Source organism: Danio rerio, chromosome 5 (genome assembly GCF_052040795.2).
Source record: "Danio rerio strain M-AB ecotype USA chromosome 5, GRCz13ab, whole genome shotgun sequence".
Classification (NCBI taxonomy): domain Eukaryota; kingdom Metazoa; phylum Chordata; class Actinopteri; order Cypriniformes; family Danionidae; genus Danio; species Danio rerio.
In genome coordinates, this window is record NC_141025.1 from 77,889,162 (window position 1) to 77,912,500 (window position 23,339).

At 36.2% G+C, this 23,339-nt stretch overlaps 1 protein-coding gene across 3 annotated transcripts in view; it reads right to left on the minus strand.

Annotated features, from left to right (window-relative positions):
• Nucleotides 1–23,339, minus strand: part of astn2 (astrotactin 2) — a 579,161-nt gene that overhangs the window by 11,884 nt on the left and 543,938 nt on the right. For all 3 annotated transcript variants that reach the window (XR_015489895.1, NM_001442877.1, XM_087251058.1), the window contains 1 exon segment: nucleotides 20,449–20,590. Coding sequence is in view for 2 of the 3 variants with exons in the window: in NM_001442877.1 (NP_001429806.1) it covers nucleotides 20,449–20,590 (142 nt within the window). In the remaining variant the exon portion in view is untranslated.

Sequence of the window (23,339 nt, forward strand, 5' to 3'; positions counted from 1 at the left end):
CACTTAGGGGTATATTAGGATGCTTCATTTTTGTTGTTGTTGTTTAAACAATTTTAGAGTACAACTACAGTATAATGACCATAGTAATTACATTTTTGAAGACAGTTATGTTTTGTCTATTTTTAGAAAGTAAAACATCTGAAGTGGAATATTATTGTTATTGTATAATTAATGAATACATTATTTAATAAATTAATCAATACATAATTATTATATTAATATATAATGAATATTATTGTAAATGATAGATAGATAGATAGATAGATAGATAGATAGATAGATAGATAGATAGATAGATGGATGGATGGATGGATGGATGGATGGATGGATGGATGGATGGATGGATGGATGGATGGATGGATGGATGGATGGATGGATGGATGGATGGATGGATAGATAGATAGATATGGATGGACAGACGGACGGACAGATAGATAGATTGGATGGATGGATGGATAGATGGATAGATAGAACGATAGATAGATAGATAGATAGATAGATAGATAGATAGATAGATAGATAGATAGATAGATAGATAGATAGATAGATAGATGGATGGATGGATGGATGGATGGATGGATGGATGGATGGATGGAAGGACGGACGGACGGACGGATAGATAGATAAGATAGATAGATAGATAGATGATAGATAGATAGATAGATAGATGGACGAATGGACGGACGGAGAGAAAGATAGATAGATAGAACGATGATGGATGGATGGATGGACGGACGGACGGACGGACGGACGGACGGACGGACGGACGGACGGACGGACGGACGGACGGACGGACGGACGGACGGACAGACAGACAGACAGACAGACAGACAGACAGACAGACAGACAGACAGACAGACAGACAGACAGACAGACAGATAGATAGATAGATAGATAGATAGATAGATAGATAGATGGATGGATATAACACACTGTGTTTGCCAACTCCACCGCAGTAAAAGCATTAAAACTGAAGGTGTCCCTGAAGGAGTGTTTCTGGCACTCTTATTTACGAGGCTCAGACCACAGAAGCATGCGGGCAGGATCAGGGATTCCAGGGTTTTCTGTTGCGTCGGGAAACTGCGTGCACAACAGGCAAGGAAAAAAAAACAGCCATTACGGCTAATAGCAGCTTAAATGGGACTCCCACTTCCTCTAATGACGGAGTTCCGTTTGGCAAAGGCAAAACACATTAAAACTGCTGCTCAGCGCTTTCTTAGACCACCCAGTGCAAACGCCAGTGAAAAACAGCCCACCGTCAGCTGGCATGAGCCCACCAGAGAAAAATCATACTCAAGTAAAGGGACCATTTCTTGCCAAAAAATGTAGTGCAAGTAGAGTAAACTGATCTGCACTAAACACTACTCAAAGCATGAGTAAAAAGTTGCCCTTATGAAAGTGCTCAAGAGTAGCGAGTATTATCTATGAAAATGATTCCATCTTAGAGATTAACATAGCTTATGGTTAAATCTAGCTGTGATGATATGCTAACTCTCAGACCCCGACTTACAAGCTAAAAGTGTTCAGCAGGTGGTGCAGCAAACCAAGCTCCTGCAGCACTGACCTAATACATGCAGTTTGTGTGTAACAACGCAATACTCTGTAGTGGTTGTTTATTAAACTGGCTCATGATTTCAATCTGCATACAGTATATATCTTCATCATCAAAGAGTATGATTCCTGAGAAACGGCAGCCCTATTGTAATCAAAACAAATGCTTCAGTTATGGCAGTGTATACTACAGTATGGCTTAGCTGATTCTGATTGGTTGATAACTTTGTTAAGGTGTGAATATGTTTTCCAGCAAACACAAAGCTTAACTTGCTATACATGCATTGTTGTCAGTAGCATGTAGTCAGACTGTATTCACAATGAAGTAAAGCCTCTCGAAATGTAAATGGCTTAAACAATAAAGGCTGTCTTGCTCTAAAAAAAACATTGCTGCTTGGCTTATGAAGTTTACTGCATGCAATACTTTCCATGTTTATGCATGGAAATCATTTATCAGATTAAAGTTAAAGGCACTTTTTTGGATATTTATTTAAATTCCTTCATTACATGAAATCCTGTTGAGCAGTAAACATTACATTCTAACTAACTAATCAACCAACCACCAATCTATCCTGCCAACCAACAACCGTCTAAAAAACCAACCAACCAACCAACCAACCAACCAACCAACCAACCAACCAACCAACCAACCAACCAACCAACCATCCAATCCAACCAACCAACCAACCAACCAACCAACCAACCAACCAACCAACCAACCAACCAACCAACCAACCAACCAACCAACCAACCAACCAACCAACCAACCAACCAACCAACCAACCAACCAACCAACCAACCAACCAACCAACCAACCAACCAACCAACCAACCAACCAACCAACCATCCATCCAACCAACCAACCAACCAACCAACCAACCAACCAACCAACCAACCAACCATCCATCCATCCAACCAACCAACCAACCAACCAACCAACCAACCAACCAACCAACCAACCATCCATCCATCCAACCAACCAACCAACCAACCAACCAACCAACCAACCAACCAACCAACCAACCAACCAACCAACCAACCAACCAACCATCCAACCAACCAACCAACCAACCAACCAGCCAACCAACCAACCAACCAACCAACCAACCAACCAACCAATCAACCATCCATCCAAAAAACCAACCAAACTTCCAAAAAAAAACCCAACCAACCAAGTAACCAACCATTAAAAAAAAAAAAAACAACCAACCTTCCAAAAAACAACCACCCAACAATAAATAAATAAATAAATAAATAAATAAATAAATAAATAAAAAACAATCTAACCAACCAACCATCTAGAAAGAATGACCAACATTCAAAAACAACCAACCAACCAACCAACCAACTAAAACACCAACCATTCAAAAAACAAACAAACAACCAACCATCTAAAAACCAATCAACCTTCCAAAAAAACCAACCAACCAACCAACCACTAAAAAAAAAACAACAAAAAAACAAAAAAACAAACAAACCAACCAACCAACCAACCATTCAAAAAACAAAAAACAACAACCAACAAACCAACCAACCAAACATTAAAAAAAACAACCAACAAACCAACCAACCAACCATTCAAAAAAACAACAACAAAAAAAAACAACAACCAACAAACAAACCAACCAACCATTCAAAAAAACAAACAAAAAACAACAACCAACAAACCAACCAACCAAACATTAAAAAAAACAACCAACAAACCAACCAACCAACCATTCAAAAAAACAACAACAAAAAAAAAAACAACAACCAACAAACCAACCAACCAACCATTCAAAAAAACAAAAAAAAAAACAACAACCAACAAACCAACCAACCAACCATTAAAAAAACAACAACCAACAAACCAACCAACCAACCATTAAAAAAAAAAAAAAAAACAACAACCAACAAACCAACCAACCAACCATTAAAAAAAAAAAAAAACAACAACCAACAAACCAACCAACCAACCATTAAAAAAAAAAAAAAAAAAAAACAACAACCAACAAACCAACCAACCAACCATTAAAAAAAAAAAAAAAAACAACAACCAACAAACCAACCAACCAACCATTAAAAAAACAACAACCAACAAACCAACCAACCAACCATTAAAAAAACAACAACCAACAAACCAACCAACCAACCATTAAAAAAACAACAACCAACCAACCAACCATTAAAAAAAAACAAAAACCAACCATTAAAAAATAAATCAATAATCTATAAACCAACCAACCTTCCAAAAAACAACCAAACATATATAAAAAAACAATCTAACCAACGAACCATCTAGAAAAATTTACCAACATTCAAAAAACAACCAACCAACCAACCAATTATCCAACCAACCAACCAACCATACAAAAAACAACAACAAGACCAACCAACAAATAAATAACCAAAAAAAAAAATAAAAAATTAACCAACCAACCATCTAGAAAAATTAACCACCATTCAAAAAACAACAACCATTCAACCAACAAATAAATAACCAAAAAAAAAAAAAAAATTAACCAACCAACCATCTAGAAAAATTAACCACCATTCAAAAAACAACCAACCAACCAATTAACCAACCAACCGACCAACCAACAATTCATCCAAAAAAAAACACACCAAAACAACCAACCAAGTAACCAACCATTCAAAAAAACAACAACAAAAAAAAACCAACCAATTAACCAACCAACCAATTAACCAACCAACCGACCAACAAACAATTCATCCAAAAAAAACAAAAAAAAAACACCAAACCACCTTACCAAGTAACCAACCATTAAAAAAAACAACAAAAAACAACCAACCAACCAACCATTAAGAAAAACCACAACCAACCAAAAAAAAACCAAACAAAAAAAAAACAATCTAACCAACCAACCATCTAGAAAATCAACCAACCAACTAATTAAACTGACTGACCGACCGAACAACCAACCCAAGTACAACAAGTAAAACAAGCATCACATCTATCATATGAATCTTCTGAATCTGAAAACATGGATCATCTTTCTCACTGCACATTAGACAATGGGAGAATTCCACAAATGTCTTTTTTCTTACTTCCACAGAGACGTTTCTTTACACGGCAAGGTTTCGACACTTTGACTCTTCCTTTGTTTGGAAATTCATATTTCAATAACCACCAGCTGGTTGTTTTGTTTGTAATACGGTCTGTTTATACATGGCTCGCATAGTTTGCCTGATCTTGTTATTCATCGAAGAAGTGTGGCATTCCTTTCCGAAACCTCACCAAAAGACATCACTCCAATGCAGGCCAGCCACCATCCGCTGCCAATCTCATCAGAACAACACTGGCTCGAACCATCACATTGTTTGAATTATGTGGTTGTGCGGTCACCCAGTGGAGTTTTTTTCAGACAATTTGTAGTTGGGTTTCAGACGGGGAACTCTAGACGAGGTGCCGTTTTGGGTTGCTGAAGGTGAGTTTTTCGTGCTTACATGCTCTGAAATCGCTAACAAAGCTATCTCAAGCTTAAACTTTCAAAAATAAGAGTTTCCAAGCAATACTGTAGAAGCTTCTTAGTGTGGTTTATTTCTAAACTAATTTCGAGAGGATCACATGCTCATGATCAACACGGCTGACTCCTTATTAGCTCCGGAATCTGCCCTATTAGATGATTATGGAAGCATTATAAATAACCTGAGATTTTCACTCCAGTTACCTTTGTCTTGAAGCCCCCCACCCCCCACCCCCCTTCTACCCCTACTGCCCCCAATTTTTCCGATAGGGCGACACAGTGGCCCGGTGGCTAGCACTGTTGCCTCACAGCAAGAACACCACTGAACCAACCTCCTATCGGGCTGGTTTGTGTTTCTGTGTGGAGTTTACATTTTCTCCCTGTTCACTTAGGTTTCCCCCGGGTTCCCCAGTTTCCTCCCACCATCCAAAAACATAAACCATAGCCAATCGACTAAACCAAATTATCACCTCAGACAACCCTAGTTTACACTTCTCACACGGCGACAAGCAGGGTAGTTCTTGAAACCTACCTGAGCTCGAACTCCCCTCTCGCCCTTCTAACGGGAGGGAGCCCCGGGCTCGAGGATATTACGAGCTCAGGGCTCTCTCACGGGACAGCATGCCAAATACGCTTTATTGATTATCAGCTAAGTGTGAACTCTTGAAACAGCACTTTAGAGGGAATCTAATGCTATTTCATGTATACAAATCAGTTTAAAGTTTACAAACTAGTTACCTTTTAAAAAGTTTTACATTTTGGTTTAAAATTAAGTTTAAACAAAGTATTTGGATGCATGACATTTTACTTCTAAATTCATATATGCTTTGGACAGTTTTATTTATTTATTTATTTATTTTTTGAGCATGGCTCTTGATGATGTCATGAATGGTGGAACTCCATATATGGGCACTTCTCTCAAAAGAGCATTATCAATCTTACGAAAGAGATCAGAGCTTGCAATACGAACGATCAAAAAATGTCTCCTGCTTGTTCAAACTACTTAATCACAATGAGCTGAAAGTACACAGTTATTAGTGTGGTTTATTCATAAACTAATTTGGAGAGGATCACATGCTTATAATCAACACGGCTGGCTCCTTGTTAGCTCCGTAATCTGCCCTATTAGAGTTTTTCACTCCAGTTATCTTCGTCTTGAAGCTTCCCCCCCTTTCCACCCTTACATCCTCCCACTTTTTCTGATCGGGCGACACGGTGGCCCAGTGGCTAGCACTGTTGCCTCAAAGCAAGAACACCGCTAGTCCAACCCATCGGGCCGGTTGGTGTTTCTGTGTGGAGTTTGCATGTTCTCCCCGTGTTCGCGTTGGTTTTCCCCGGGTTCCCCGATTTCCTCCCACCGTCCAAAAACATAAACCATAGCCAATCGACTAAAACAAATTATCACTCAATACAACCTGAGTTTAGACTTCTCACGGTGACAAGCAGGGGAGTTCTCGAGACCCACCTGACCTCGAATTCCCCTCTCGCCCTTCTAACAGGAGGGAGCCCCGGGCTCGAGGATATTACGAGCTCAGGGCTCTCTCCCGGGACAGCATGCCAAATACGCTTTATTGATTATTAGCTAGTGTAAACTCTTGAATTATAACTTAAGTCAGGGGTGTCCACACTCGATCCTGGAGGGCCAGTGTCCTGGAGAGTTTAGCTCCAACCCTAATCAAACACACCTGAACCATCTAATCAAGCTCTTGCTAGATATAATAGAACAGGTGTGGCCAACCCTGTTCCTGGAGAGCCACCCTCCTGCAGATTTTAGTTGCAACCCATATCAAACACACCTGCCTATAATTATCACATGGTGTTCAGGTCCTAATTAATTGGTTCAGGTGTGTTTGATATGGGTTGCAACTGAAATCTGCAGGAAGGTGGCTCTCCAGGAACAGAGTTGGCCACACCTGTACTAGAACTTTCCTGGCAGGTGTGTTGAAGCTAGTTGGAGCTAAACTCAGCAGGACACCGGTCCTACAGGACAGACTTTGGACACCCCTGATTTGAGTGAAGTTTCACAAACCAATTTCAAAAGGAGCACAAGATATGATTGATCGTGATTGGTTTCACATCTGTAATCTTTCGTAAGCCTATAAATATCCCGTCTAGTATTACTCCCTAATTTTTTTTTGTAGAATTCCCTCATCCACCCCATCTTCCCTTCTTGAGGAGCTCTCGAGAACTACCTGATCTCATACCCCTTTACATGCCTATTGACCAGCAATTGAGCCCTGGGCTCAATTATCTCCAAGCTCAGGGTTCTCTTATGGGACAGCATGCCAAACCTGCTATTATTATCAAGCAATATCTAACAGCAAACTCTTCCATTGCTTTATGTTCAATTGGCTTAAATTTGTCACGTTAACTTATTTGATTTGTGTTGGGAAAACATGAATGAATTGTGTGAAACCCTGCTTTTTTTTTAAGTGCACAGTTACTCCAGATCAACACAGGCTTGGCCAAAACTTCGCATGTTAAGTCTCCTTTAAAAAATAATTCACAGCAGACACTATTTTGTCAGATTAGCGTGCTTTGAAAGACTAAACATTTAATTCAGCATTTGTCAGGTCAATGGAATGCAATTTAATGAATGCATTGGATTGCGATATGTTGATTGACTATAGACTCAGAATGTGTCTAAATGCTAGAATGTTTTCGCTGCTGCCATTTACGTTTATGACGTTCTGAATACTCCATGTTGTCACATGCCATTTAAACCCAAATCCAAGTCTGCGAACAACTGGCAGTGATAAAGATCACCCAGGAGAACAAAGGCGAAGTGGTCTGGCTCATCGCTGGGAATGTCAAAACACACATTCCCCTACAGGTCTCCAGAAATGATCCCTTTCTCTCTGACACGTTTTACATCGCTCTCTCACTTTACTCCTGTACGCTTGGCTTTTCTCTGCTCACAACTATTTCGATTTCTGATTCTTATATTTCAGCCATTTCAAGAGTAAGCTTATGATTTATAAAAGGCTTGTTTGGCTTGGGAGAGTCCTGAGCTCAAGGGAGCTCCATGTCTTACCTGTGTTTGATGTTCCAGTTCCTGTTGTACGTGCTTTTTCTAATTAAATACATGCTTTTCGACAACTCTTGTGATCTGTGCGTTTGTCCTACTTGCATGATATACACTGAACACAGGCAATATAATACTTAACCTGTCAAAAAGCTATTTTAAAACATGAAGTAGTCACGCAACAGTCTGCTTTGTGTTCTGATGGGCGCTAAGTTTTACACTCAGTGAATTTACATGAAAACAAGGCAACATTGGTGTCTGAGACTCACAGTATAGACATTACTGATCTCTCATAATCGCATATGCCTAGGTATACCCCAAATTTCTTTATAGAAAACCCCCCAATCATAATAACTTAAACTTTTTCATGAAACTTTTGATATTAGGTTAGAAGTTATTATTAGGTCAGTTTTAGATCATGACGTCAGGTAACCAAAATTCAACGTCTAGCCAGCATCTAAGGGCAGCGTTATTTTGACATCCTATAACGATGTCAAATGGTGTTGATTTTAGGTTGTGTTGGAAAGTCAGCATCTTAAACCAACGTCATATTGACGTCAAGTACTGACATTTATTTGTGAGGTATGGCAACTAAAATCCAACATCTGATAGATGTCATACTGGTAACGTTCACACAACGTCAAGCTGTAACATCATTAGACGTTGATATTTGGTTGATTTTAGGTTGGACGTTGGAGATTGACGTCGGCCAGATGTTGACTCATGACGTCAACCTGATTTTCATCTCCAAATAAAATGCAATGTCCTCATGATGTTGGAGTACAACATCAGTATTCTGACACCATTTTGATGTCTTATGCAAGCTCGGTATCTTTAATGCAAGGCAAGGCAAGGCAAGGCAAATTTATTTGTATAGCACATTTCATACACAGTGGCAATTCAAAGTGCATTACATAAACAAGAACAAAAAAGACAAGTATAAGAAAATAAAAACAAACAAACAATAAAAAATGATTCAAAACTGATAAAAACAGTTTAAAATGTGTTTAAACAGGTTATAAAAGAATTTTAAAAAAGAAAGGAAAGACATAATAGTGCGATCTGTCAGATGTAGCACAGTGCTCATACAGCAAAGGCACAGCTAAACAGACGTGTTTTCAGTCTTGATTTGAATGTGCCTAATGTTGGAGCACATCTGATCATTTCTGGAAGCTGATTCCAGCAGCGAGGGGCGCTGATGGTAGCTGAAAGCCGATTCAACCTGCTTTGACTGAACTCTTGGAGTTTCTAGTTTATATGATCCTAAAGATCTGAGGATTCTGTTGGGTTTGTATTCAGTCAGCATATCTGTAATGCATTGAGCTCTTAGGCCGTTTAGTAATTTAAAGACAAGTAATAATAGTTTAAAATCTACTCTGGATGTAACTGAGAGCCAGTGTAAAGACCTGAGGACAGGTGTGATGTGCTCTGATTTCCTGCTCCAGGTCAGAATCCTAGCTGCAGCATTCTGTATGAGCTGCAACTGTCTGACTGTCCGTGACCGTGAGGAGTCCGTTACAGTAATCCACCCTGCTGCTGATAAAAGCATGAACAAGTTTCTCTAAGTCTTCACTGGAAACAAAGCATCTGATTCTTGCAATGTTTTTGAGATGATAGTATGCTGATTTACTGACTACTTTGACATGACTATTGAAACTCCAGCCTGATCTCTCACGAGAAAACGTAAGTATTTTACGTTTTGGCAGTTTAGTGGCTAATTCGTACGAATTCGTACGAGTTCAGTCGTAAGAAAATGTACGATTTTAAAAAGGAGGCGTGGCACCTAACCCCACCCCTAAACCCAACCGTCATTGGGGGATGCGCAAATCGTACTAAAATGTACGAATTAGATCGTACGAATTTGTACGAATTAGCCACTAAATGAAAAAGTTACGAATTGCCGTGAGATTGTGTTGGAAACTCAGATCTGACTCCAGAGTCACACCAAGATTCTTGACCTTATTTTTTGTTGTTTGACCTTTAGTGCCAAGGTACGCATTCACCTTGAGAACCTCATCCCTGTTTCCAAACACAATGACTTTAGTTTTCTCTTTGCTTATCTGAAGAAAGTTTTGGCACAACCAATTGTAAATTTCATCAATGGGGCAGAGGGTGTCAATGGGGCTGTAGTCATTAGGCTGTAAGGCTAGGTAGATCTGAGTGTCATCAGCATAGCTGTGGTAGGAGATTTGGTTCTTTCTCATTATTTGGCTCAGAGGAAGCATATAAAGGTTGAACAGTAGAGGTGCCAGAATCGAGCCTTGTGGGACTCTACACGTCATGGGTGTCCAACTTAACCTATGGTGACCTATACTGACATAGCAACCTCTCTCTTCAAGGTAAGATCTGAACCATTTGAGAACCGTGCCAGACAGCCCAATCCAGTTTTCCAGCCTATCCAGAAGTATGCCTATCTTCAAACAATGATCATGACATTTAGTATTGATCATGACATTTCAGAAATTTACAATTAAGCTGTTTGATGATTTAGAGCTTGTTGGATTTTTTTTAGAGAACAAATATTTGTCTATCGCTAATCACAGACACATTTCATAAAATACTTTTGAATGTGAAATGCTCACAGTGTACCCCATCGGTATGTGAATCTTAATATCAACCATTTAGGAAACAGAAATCAGGTTTAATGGCAGCCTTCAAAGATCTTGTAATAGGTTGCCTTGCAGGCATAGAGAGTGCTTTAGTTGCTCAAATAATGAACATTTCCCTCTGTATGAAAGGTTTGTTTTTCAAATCTTCCCACAAACTGTGAAATTTACCAGAACAGCAATCAAACGTAGTTGAGGAGACAAGGTAAAAGATAGATGTACCTAAGATATAGTTTATGAATTGTTTTGGCTTCGCAACGAGCAAGTCTACAGCTAAATGGAGATTTGGACCTTGAACCTCAGAGCAAATGCATAATTCAGGGATCTCATAATTCACGGTATGGGTCATAGCAGGTTTATCATGCTTCGCTGTGTCAGATGCCATGATTTATTCTGCCTCAAAGGATCTTTCTTTCAGGGTCTCTTCTCAAAGTTTCACCACTACTGTACATCGTGCTGTTCAGTTAAGCAGACTGTGGAGGCATTTTTAAAACAGTTCTGTTTTTAAGGGCTGGTTTAGTGTTGACTAAACACTAGAATCTACTTAATCTTCAAACAGAACATACATTAAATTGCACAAATTAATAATTTACAATGTAATTACATTTATACATCACTTCTCATTACTGTATGCCAGTGGTCCTCAAGCTTTTTTCATCAAGTACCACCTCAGAACAAAATTGTCTCTCCAAGTACCATCAGAAATAAGCTGTATTGGCTTTTAAGTACGCAGCACCTTTTGCTTGGATTAATCTGCAAACACAGCTGCAGTTCAAAGAATTAATTTCACTTCATGCTTTTAAAAAGACTGTAAAAGATTTAGAAGTTGAAACACAGGTTTGTAGATGTTTTGAATAGTTGTCAGTGTGATTCATGTTAACTTTAAATTGTTTTTTTGTTTGTTGGACTCATGTGACTTGTGTACTGCCTAATCTTGGCCAGGAGGCTCTTGTAAAAGAGATTTTTAATCTCAATGTGTCTTTCCTGGTAAAATAAAGGTTATAATAATAATGTATTGAAATACAGTAGCGTAGTAAGCCCAGTAAAGCAGCTACATTTCTGCACAGTTAAAAACAGGTGGCAGATTAATTCCTATTATTGAGAAAATGTATTATTGTCAGCCACTTTAAACATAAATAGGCTGAACGTTAACACTGTACTGTGTTTAAAAAAAAAAAAAAAAACGTCAACAATTAAATTAAAATGTGCTTAAGGTAAAAAGAAAAGTGCTGTACTTAAATGTAAAGTATTAACATATAGTAGCCAATTCATCAACACCTGAAAATGTTGCCTGGACCTCAGAAATATAGGCTATCTGTCATATAATGAATATATTCATAATATATATATTCATGTATAAATAATTTTTTATCAATTTTAAAATATATGTAGCATGTACATATTACCTATTTGATTCCTCCGCGCACCACTAAAAGGAAGCCCACGTACCACAGTTTAAGAACCACTGCTGTATGCTATTATATATGTGTGGAAAGCCAGAATATTACAAGTCAACATCATTACACACACTATGGTCTCCCGTTTTAATGAACTACACATAATCTAACTTTGATTATATACTGTAATATATATATATATATATATATATATATATATATATATATATATATATATATATATATATATATATATATATATATATATATATATGTTAGGGGTGTCAAAATTAATTGTTTCTTCTGTGCACCGTGATGCAGACGCGGACAATTCGGCATCAATTCAGTAATAACCATAACCGGTTATTATGTCGTGACGTCATTTACCTCCTATGCTCTCTGTCACGAGGGAGGTGAGCGCCGTTATTTACAACACTCAGCCAACTCAGGGCCGGCCCGTGGCATAGGCACCATAGGCAAATTCTTAGGGCGCTGTATATCCAGTGGGGTGCCAGAAATGAGCGCGCTTCAGTTGGTTTTGTTTTCGATTTTCCTGACACACATTCAGTTATAGACGGCAATAACTCAAAAAACGCTCACCCTAAAAAGATTTAAAGTGTGTTTCCTACAGAAAGACAAAGCTGGTTATGTTTCACAGCTGTCTTTCTTTTTTTCGCTCGACACTACGAGCACTGCTCCGTTTAAGCCCTCGCTGTCTGCGTTTACTTTAGCCGGCAGAGCTCGCTCTGAGAGGAGCTCTCTGTAAGGGACCGTCGGAAAAGTGCTTATTTTTTTCGGGTTTTTTTTTTTCATTTTTCTGCTCCGCTCAGCGCGAGCTCTCCCTGTTGCAAGGGCTTAAGTGTGTTTGTTTGTGTGTGTGTGTGCGTGCGTGTGTGTGTTTGTTTGATGCTGTCTATGTTTGTGAATGTGTTTGAATGAGAGACAGTGTGTTGCTGTGTGTCTGTGTGTTTATACAGACAGCTTGTTATAGCCTCCCCCCTAAAATATAACACTATATATGGAAAGCATCGTCAATGCACCGTGATGCACCGAGATATCGAATTGAACCGAATCGATGGCATGATAATCGTAACCGAACCGAACCGTGAGACCATTATAGGTTCACACCTCTAATATATATATATATATATATATATATATATATATATATTCCCAGGGATGGGTTGCGGCTGGAAGGGCATCCGCTGTGTAAAAACTTGCTGGATAAGTTGGCAGTTCATTCCGCTGTGGCGACCCCAGATTAATAAAGGGACTAAGCCGACAAGAAAATCAATGCATGAATATATATATATCATGCAAGGCTGTAGCCCCCCATTAATTCTACTTATCCCCCCTAAAACTTTTGCGATTAGCTCATGAACTGTACACTAAATTATCGCCTCAGTAATAAAATGTTTATAGAATTCTGCTCCTTCCAGTCTTTTGTTTTTCATTTGATCAGTAAACCACAGCCGTGGACATCGAGAGAGCGAGGTGAGTGTTTATCTCATTCTGATGCTGGGAGTTGCAGGCCATGTGACTGGCTGATTAGAAATTTGCATTAACAGGCAGTTGGACAGGTGTACCTAATAAAGTGGCCGGTGAGTGTATGTTTGTGTATTCTCCATCCATACCTACTTGTTTATTAATGACTCAATTTAGAATTTAAAACTATTAAATCAGTGTTTTGAGTAAATGCAGTGTATTAATGTATTACTTTTATTCAAAAGCAGCTCATATTCCTCGTTTGTCCCTCAAACATCTGCTAAATGCAGTAATGTAGTAAAAGCAATGGTTTCCAGGAACATATCACATAACCCAATTTTTTACGATAGTATTTTTAAGACTTTTGGAGTTTGTTTTTGAGTCAACTTGCAGGATGTAGCATAAAAAAGAGCAGCATTCATTTTAAGATTCACAACGTAATCATTTAGAAGCAGTGTATATCATGTTGAGATGAGAAATGATGCCAGAATGATTATTTCTGGCAACATTATTATTCCTTTAAATAAAAACCAAAGCCCTGGGAAGGATTGGGGAGGAACAAAGATGGCAGTAAGCTGAAAAATCACACAACATTTAGCAAAGAACTAAAATGTACACAACGTTCTTTAGCGCCCCAGCAGATATATCAATACAGTTGGACAGTGAAGAGGTTCATAACGTTCAAAACAAAACCATGTTCTGAGATTTTATGTTACAAGAGTCCTAAACTGTTCATAAAGATGCAATTTTATCACCTGACTGGATCCAAAAAAAAAACTCCATGAACACAATTTAAAGAATCCTTAATAGCAAACTTTAACCAGTCCAAACCACATCAACTCACAATAGACCATTAGATTGGTGTTGGAAGGATTTGTTCTTCCAAATGACTGAATATATATCACATCTGATTCCTCGCCTGCATGAGCTCAGAGACTTGGTCAAAAATCTTAAAAACCAAGTTTGCTTTGGAAAACGTCTAATTAATGCATTTTAAATATGACTTTTTTCCTTTCTTATTGATTTATAAAATGTTAAACTTATGAATTCATTACTGTTGGGAACCTAAATAAAATATTATATTACAACAAAGTCCATCAGATTCATACAGTATATTAAAGACGATTCATATGTATATATTTCAATTTAAATATGTTTTAAATAGAGTTCACACTTAGCTGATGATTGATTATAAAGCATGTTTGACATGCTGTGCCAGGAGAAAGCCAAGAGCTCATAAGATCCTCGATTCTTCAAGGCGAAGATAACTAATGAGGTAAGAAACTCTGGTTAACTGGTTATTTATGCTGAGTTAGGGATTTTCTGATTAGTGAATCGTGAGCCAGCTAATGCGGGAGCAGTTGTGGTCAATCATAAGCATGTGATCCTCTTGAAATTAGTTTATAAATAAACTTCACTTAAACCATAAAATATGATTTAAATATGTTTCAATATTTTAATGTAAAACAATTATTAACTTTAATTGACTATTCAAAACTGTTTGAATATGTAATATAAAAATATGTAAATAAATCGTATGCATTACAATTAATAAACTATCAACAGCAAAATAGTTTGACTCAAATATGTGTTAAGTGCTTTAGGGTTTTAATTTGGGGTATAAACAAACAAACAAACAAACAAACAAACAAACAAACACACAAACAAACAAACAAATAAAAAAGTTTTAATTTAAATAAATAAACAAATAAATAAATGAATAAAAATGTTTTCATGTACATAAATTAAGAATAAATGAAACAAATAAAATGGTTTTAAATAAATAAATAAATAAATAAAATTATTTAAATAAATAAAAAAATAAATAAAAAAGGTGTTAATTTAAATAAATAAATAAATAAATAAATACATTAAAAAAGGTTTTAATTTAAATAAATAAATAAAAAAGGGTTTTAAGTGAAATAAATAAAAATAAATAAATAAAATTATTTTAAATAAATAAATGTAAAAAGAGTTTTAATTTAATCAAATAAATAAATAAATAAATAAATAAATAAATAAATAAATAAATAAAAGAGTGGTAACTTAAATAAATAAATAAATGAATAAAATGTTTTTTAATTAAAATAAATAAATAAAGGTTTTATTTAATCAATCAATCAAACAAACAAACAAAAAATAAATAAATAAAATTAAATAAAATTAAATAAAATAAAGTAAAAAAAATAAAAATAAATAAAAATAAATAAAATTAAATTAAAAAAAATAATAAAATAAAATAAAATAAAATAAAATAAATTAAAATAGACTGGGAGCTCAAACTTAGCCTACTTGTTTAAAAACCTAATCCAGCTTTGTGCAACAGGCCTCAGGACATGACAACATAACAAACACGAGTACGCATTATTGTAATGCACTATTCTGTGGATGGCTATAAATAAACACAGATTGCTTAAAACTGCTTACTAGACCCAAGAAATATGATCACATCAGCCCAATTTTATGGCCTCTACATAGGCCGTCTGCCAGCTTTCATATCGGTTTTAAGATCCTGCGAAAATTGCCTTGAGTGGAAATACAGTCTGCAGTAATTATGCAATCTATTATCTGACTCTAATGCTTAGTGGTCAAACGCTGGCAAAAAAAATAATAACATGCTGTAAGTATAGATATATAATAAAATGGTTTGTTGGTTTGACTCCCTGCTGGGTCAGTTGGGATTTGTGGAGTTTGCATGGTTTGCAAGGTTTCCCCCACAGTCCAAATACATATGCTATAGGTGAATGGGGAAGCTAAATTGATTGTAGTGTATGAGAGTGCGTGTGTGTGTACGTGTGTGAATGAGTGTGTATGGGTGTTTCCCAGTACTGGTTGCAGCTGGAAGGGCATCCACTGCGTAAAACTTATGCTGGAACAGTTGGCGGTTCATTCCGCTGTGGCGACCACTGAAAAATAAGGGACTAAGCCGAAGAAAGGAAGTGAATGAACTGCTTTGCTTGTTGTTCCTTCGGTGTGACAGACAGGGTTTATTGTCCTGCATTAAAACCGATGGCCCCGGGGTGAACTTTCAGTCCAAATTCTCCCGAATGTGCACGCCAAGATACAGATCCTTAAACTGTTCAGTTGACCTGATGATCAATTCCAGCTGCACTTGAATGAGTTAGTGCCACTGTAAAGATGTAATATTGTATAAATCACAGGCTTGGACTGTGTTCTGGCGGGAAGGCTCGTCTTTTTGACCTTCATCAACCTGCTGTCGGAGACTTTCCGTCACATTTAGAAGAGCTCAACATGTTGAAAAGACAGTGAAAACTAGACAGTCATGCTAGCAGTTAAATAGGGTTCGTCAGATAATTAAGGAAATTACGAAAGACATGCACTAATAACTGGCAGGATCTGAAAGTGTTGTGTAATTTTGATTACATTACGAGGTGCTTCAGAATATAGGTAATATTTGAGCATCTCAGAGAAATTGTTGTGGATAAAGCTGCTGAATCACAATTAAAAGAGAGTAATGTGTATGCCAATTTCATTCATCAATTCATTTTATTTTTGGATTAGTCCCTTTATTAATCTGGGGTCGCCACAGCGGAATGAACCGCCAACTTATCCAGCATATGTTTTACACAGCGGATTCCAGCTGCAACCCATCACTGGGAAACACCCATACACACTCATTCACACTCATACACTATGGACAATTTAGCTTACCTAATTCACCTTCAGTGCATGCCTTTAGACTTGTGGGGAAAACCGCAGCGCCTGGAGGAAAACGTCTACTAAACGGCCACTTTATTAGGTACACCTGTCTAACTGCTCGTTAACGCAAATTTTTGCTCAGCCAATCACATGGCAGCAACTCAATGCATTTGGGCATGTAGACATGGTCAAGACGATCTGCTGCAGTTCAAAGGGGGTAGAAAGGTGATTTAACGTGGCATGGTAGTTGTTGAATATTTCAGAAACTGCTGATCTACTGGGATTTTCTCTAGGGTTTACAGAGAATGGTCGGACTAAGAGGAAATATCCAGTGAGTGGCAGTTCTGTGGGTGCAAATGCCTAATTGATGCTAGAGGTCAGAGGAGAATGGCCAGACTGGTTCCAGCTGATAGGAAGGCAACAGTACCTCAAATAAGCACTCGTTACAACCGAGATCTGCAGAAGAGCATCTCTGAACACACAACACGTCCAACCTTGAGGCGGATGGGCTACAGCAGCAGAAGACCACACCGGGTGCCGCTCCTGTCAGCTAAGAACAGGAAACTGAGGCTACAATTCACACAGGCTCACCAAAACTGGACAATAGAAGATTGGAGAAACGTTGCCTGCTCTGATGAGTCTCCATTTCTGCTGACACATTTGGATGGTTGGGTCAGAATTTGGCATCAACAACATGAAAGCATGGATCCATCCTGCCTTGTATCAATGTTTCAGGCTGGTGGTGGTGGTGTAATGGTGTGGGGGAGATTTTCTTGGCACACTTTGGGCTCATTAGTACCAATTGATCATCGTGTCAACGCCACAGCCTACCTGAGTATTGCTGCTGACCATGTACATCCCTTTATGACCACAGTGTACTCATCTTCTGAGGATAACACGCCATGTCCTAAAGCTCAATCATCTCAGACTGGTTTCTTGAACATGACGATGAGTTCACTGTACTCAAATGGCCTCCACAGTCACCAGATCTCAATCCAAAAGAGCAGCTTTGGGATGTGGTGGAATGGAATATTCACATCATGGATGTGCAGCCGACAAATCTGCAGCAACTGTGTGATGCTATCATGTCAGTATGGAGCAAATCCCTGAGGAATATTTCCAGCACCTTCTTAAATCTACGTCAAGAAGGATGAAGGCAGTTCTGAAGGTAAAAGGGGCCCCAACCCGGTACTAGTAAGGTGTACCTAATAAAGTGGCCGCCGAGTGTGTACTAAGTGTGTAACTCTATATAAGTAATATATAATAAGAATAATGATTTGCATTTTGCATGCATTTGCTGTCATTAAAATAATGAATAATTCATCATGTTTCTCATGTTTGTAATATTTTATGACTGTTGAATGGCTGAATTCATCTTGTTGAATGGCTGAATGCCTCCACAATTGTGAACTGCTTTGGACAAAAAGCATCCGCTAAATGACTAAATCTAAATGAAACTAAAAACACATACAGGTTTAAATGGTTTCTGCATTAAAGCAGCACTTCTCTTCTGGCGTGCAAAATCCAGTGCTTTTAGCTGTTTTCTTGGGTCTATGTGAGTGTTGTTGTAATGCCCGCTTGTTTTGAGGACATTGTCGCCTGTAATCAAAGTTGAAAAACCCAACGGACGTCAGTTTTTAATCACTGCCATGTAAATGTACCCTCCGCTCGAATCCATCCCACACTGGGTAATGTCACAAGAAATATTATTTATTGCAGAAATATTCTCCCATTCTTGTGGTGTAGACACTAAAATAAAGTCTGTTTCTTCTGACTGAAATGAATCCTGCTGAAGACAAGGAAGACTCGCATGTTAAAATGCTGGATAATTCTCCATGGTAAAACTTGGTGCCGTTGAGCCCACAATGCACTGATGTTAATAAGACTCGTCTGCGGTCCCAAAAAAAATACAAACAAATAAGACGTCTGCCTTGAAGGAGAACCAAAAACAGGATGTGGCACAGAAATGCCACACCACCAGAACAAATACTTTTGTAAAGTCACAGTGGCTAATGATGCCAATGGAAAGACTCTGACACTGCAATGCTCGCTCCTACTTTTCCTTGCATGGTTACAAATTAATAATAATAATAATAATAATAATAATAATAATAATAATAATAAAATAATAATAATAACAAATAATAATAATTATAATAATTTTTAAATAATTGATAAATAATATTAATAATAACAATAAACTATTTTTAAAATAATAATAATAATAATAATAATAATAATAAAAAAATCAATAAAATATTATTATTAATAACACATAAATAAATAAATATGTAATAATACTGGTAACAATAATGGCAATAATAATAATAATGAAAATAATAATAATAATAATAATAATAATAATAATAATACAAAAATATTAAAATTACAATAATTATTAAAACAATAAAATATTTATATTGAATAAATAAATAAATAAATAAATAAATAATATTAAAAAAATAAACAATAATAATAATAATAATAATAATAATAATAATAATATTAATAACAACAACAACAATAACAACAACAACAACAACAACAATAACAATAATAATAATAATAATAATAATAATAATAATAATAATAATAATAACACAAAATAAATAAATAAATAAAACATAATAAAATAATAACAGATAAATAAATAAACAAATAATAAACAAATAATAGCAATAATAATAATAATAATAATAATAATAATAATAATAATAATAATAATAATTATTATTATTATTATAATAATAATAATAATAAATTGTAAATAATAATAAATAAATAAAATAACAATAACAATTAAACAGTGAAAATATTAACGACAATGGTAATAACACATAAATAAATACATATGTAAAAAATAATAATAAAAATAAATAACAATAATAATAACAACAACAACTATGACGACAATAATAATAATAATAATAATAATAATATCTAAAAATATTTATAATAATAATAACAAAAATGAAAAATAATGGTAATAATTTTCATTCTTCAAGTCAATATTAAATCAAACAATTATATGATAATTGTGTAAGAGCTTTAAAGATACAAAAATAATTTAAGATTTTTTTTGTTTGTTTTTATTGAACTCTTTTAATCTAAGTGTCATTCTTATAACATCAACAAACTTAATTGCAGAATCAATAAGTGCTTTAAACAGGGGTGGATTAAAAATGATTTCTCAACAACTGTGACATGTTTAAAGCACCAAAACACATGTTAAAACAGATCCTTCGTTCAACACTTACTTATAAAGGCTGTCGGGCTCCAGGCACTTGAAGACGAGCGAATAGATCATATTATGAGGATGTTCAGCATTTCTCCGTCCTGCAACCACACATGAGGAGCCCAGACCCGAAAACAGATCATCCATCAGGCTCAAAACCTCTCCTGAGAAACACACAACAACCAGATCAATGTTAACAGAGGATTAGATGCTCACACTTTACAATACGCTTGCATTAATTCATGTATTCAGACATGAACTGATAATGAAGAATGCTGGTGCAGCATTTATTAATCACAGCTCAACATTTACTAATGCATTATTATCATTCAAACTCACATGTTAACATTAGTTAATGCACGAACTGACAATGAATGACTGCGTTTTCATTAACTAACATCAACAAATACTGTAATAAATGTATTGTTCATTGTTTGTTTGCAAATACATTTACTAACATTAACCATTACAACCTCAGTGTGTAGTGTTACCAATTAGATCATGTAAGAATTTCAACCCAAGCTCATTCTGAAAACGCAGCCCTGAGGCCGTTTCTGGAGGCTGCGATTTATGTGAAATCCGAAAACGCAGTCAAAATTGGACGAGGGCTTTTCTTTTTCTGCACAGCTTTCGTTAATCATTTCATGGGTTTAGGGAAGAAAGAGGAGGAGGGTGGTCGGGTCGGCTGATTGGCCGGCCACCCAGTCAATCGTTCAGTCATTCAGCCAGTCGGACAGACGGTCGCTCGACAGCGGCCTCCGGTGGCTTTTTACGTGAGAACAGAAAACAAAAACTGCACAAATACGTACCACCCGAGACATATTTAGCGGCCTCCTGAAACGTCGGCGGGGCTACATTTCCAGAATGAGCCTGGGTTGAAGAATTTTACATGCAAATAGATATTTCATGTACATTTGTACAATTTGAATCATCAAAACAGTGTATTATTCACGCAAAAATACCCGACCACAAACATATACAGTTGAAGTCAGAATTATTGGCCCCCTTTGATTTTTTTCTCCATTTTAAATATTTCCTTATTTTTTTTAACAGAGCAAGGAAATGTTCACAGTATGTCTAATAATATTTTTTTGTTCTGGAGAAAGTCTTATTTGTTTTATTTCGGCTAGAATAAAAGCAGTTTTTAATTTTTTAAACACCATTTTAAGGTCAAAATTGTTAGCCCCTTTAGGCAGTTTTTTTCCCAATAGTCTACAGAACATCCCAACGCTATACCGTTTGTTGACCGAACATAACTTAAAACTTAGCATTTTGTTGATATCACTCAAAAATTGAGTTAACTTAACTTAAGTTATGTACCATGAAAATGGATAAACTTAAGATTTCAAGTGTAGTGTGCTCAAATCATAATTATTCCTACATTTTCACAAATGTAGTCTTGACTGTAAAATTCTAATATGTGCAACCTTTAAACTGCAAGGTCTTTTTTAAATCAGAAAACAAACGACTTCAGGTATAATTATTCATCATAATGTGAATAAACGACTAGTTATTTTTTGTTTAAAATTAATTTAAACATTTTTATATTATTACACACACACACGCACACACACACACACACGCACACACACGCACACACACACACACACACACACACACACACACACACACACACACACACACACACACACACATATATATATATATATATATATATATATTTAGTTGAAGTCAGAATTACTAGCCCCCTTCAAATTTTGTTTCTTCTTTAAATACTTTCCGAATGATGTTTAACAAAGCAAGGACATGTTCACAGTCTGATAATATTTTTTTTCTCCTGGAGAAAGTCTTATTTGTTTTATTTTGGCTAGAATAAAAGCAGTTAAAAAAAAAAAACATTTTAAGGACAATATTATTAGCCCCTTTAAGCTGTATAGAAGTGTCTTTAAGAATATCTAGTCTAATATTATTTACTGTCATCATGACAAAGATAAAATAAATCAGTTATTAGAAATTTGTTATTAAAACTATTATACTTAGAAATATGCTGAAACAATCTTTCCTCCATTAAATAGAAATTGGGGAAAAAAATAAACAAAGGCGCTAATAATTCAGGGGGGCTAATAATTCTGACTTCAGAAAACTTCTGACATATATATATATATATAAATTTAAATATATAAATATATAGCACATATATATATACACATATACACACATATACGCACATATATATATATATGCGGTTATACGTGTTGTTGCCATTCCATTGTTCTCCATTTCATGAATGTGGAGTTTGCAAAATATACAGATCCCTTCCTTAAGACGTGGGGGTTTTGAAACCTTATAAAAAGACGTCTTGGCTCGGGCTCTCCTGAGGTGTTGGTATGCGAGCGGGAATTGGCTTCTCTTATATATACAGTGTGTTTTCTGGGAAAGTGGCTAAATCATGCGTTCATCCAGTCCCCCTTTTTTAGACCTCCCTTCTCAGTTGCCCATATTTTTACTATTCTCTTGGGATGCACAACCCTGCCGTTTGGATATGTATTTTGGGGATGTGTTAAAAACGCATGTTCGTCTAGCTCCAGAGTTGCTAAAATTAGAAGTGTCAAATGTTGTCTTGCCTTTTTTCCTTATCTGTTTTGATGCTTAGGTCATGCAAGGAACTAGGCCTGCACAATATACAGCTGACGTCTGAATTATTAGCCCCCCTGTATGTTTATTTCCAATTAGGGTTTTCATGTACAATAACTTGCCTAATTACCCTAGTTAACCTAATTAACCTAGTTAAGCCTTTAAATGTCACTTTAAGTTGTATAGAAGTGTCTTGAAAAATATCTAGTCTAATATTATTTACTGTCATCATGGCAAATATGAAAGAAATCAGTTATTAGAGATGATTTATTAAAACTATTGTGTTTAGAAATGTGCTGAAAAAAAAAAAACTTCATT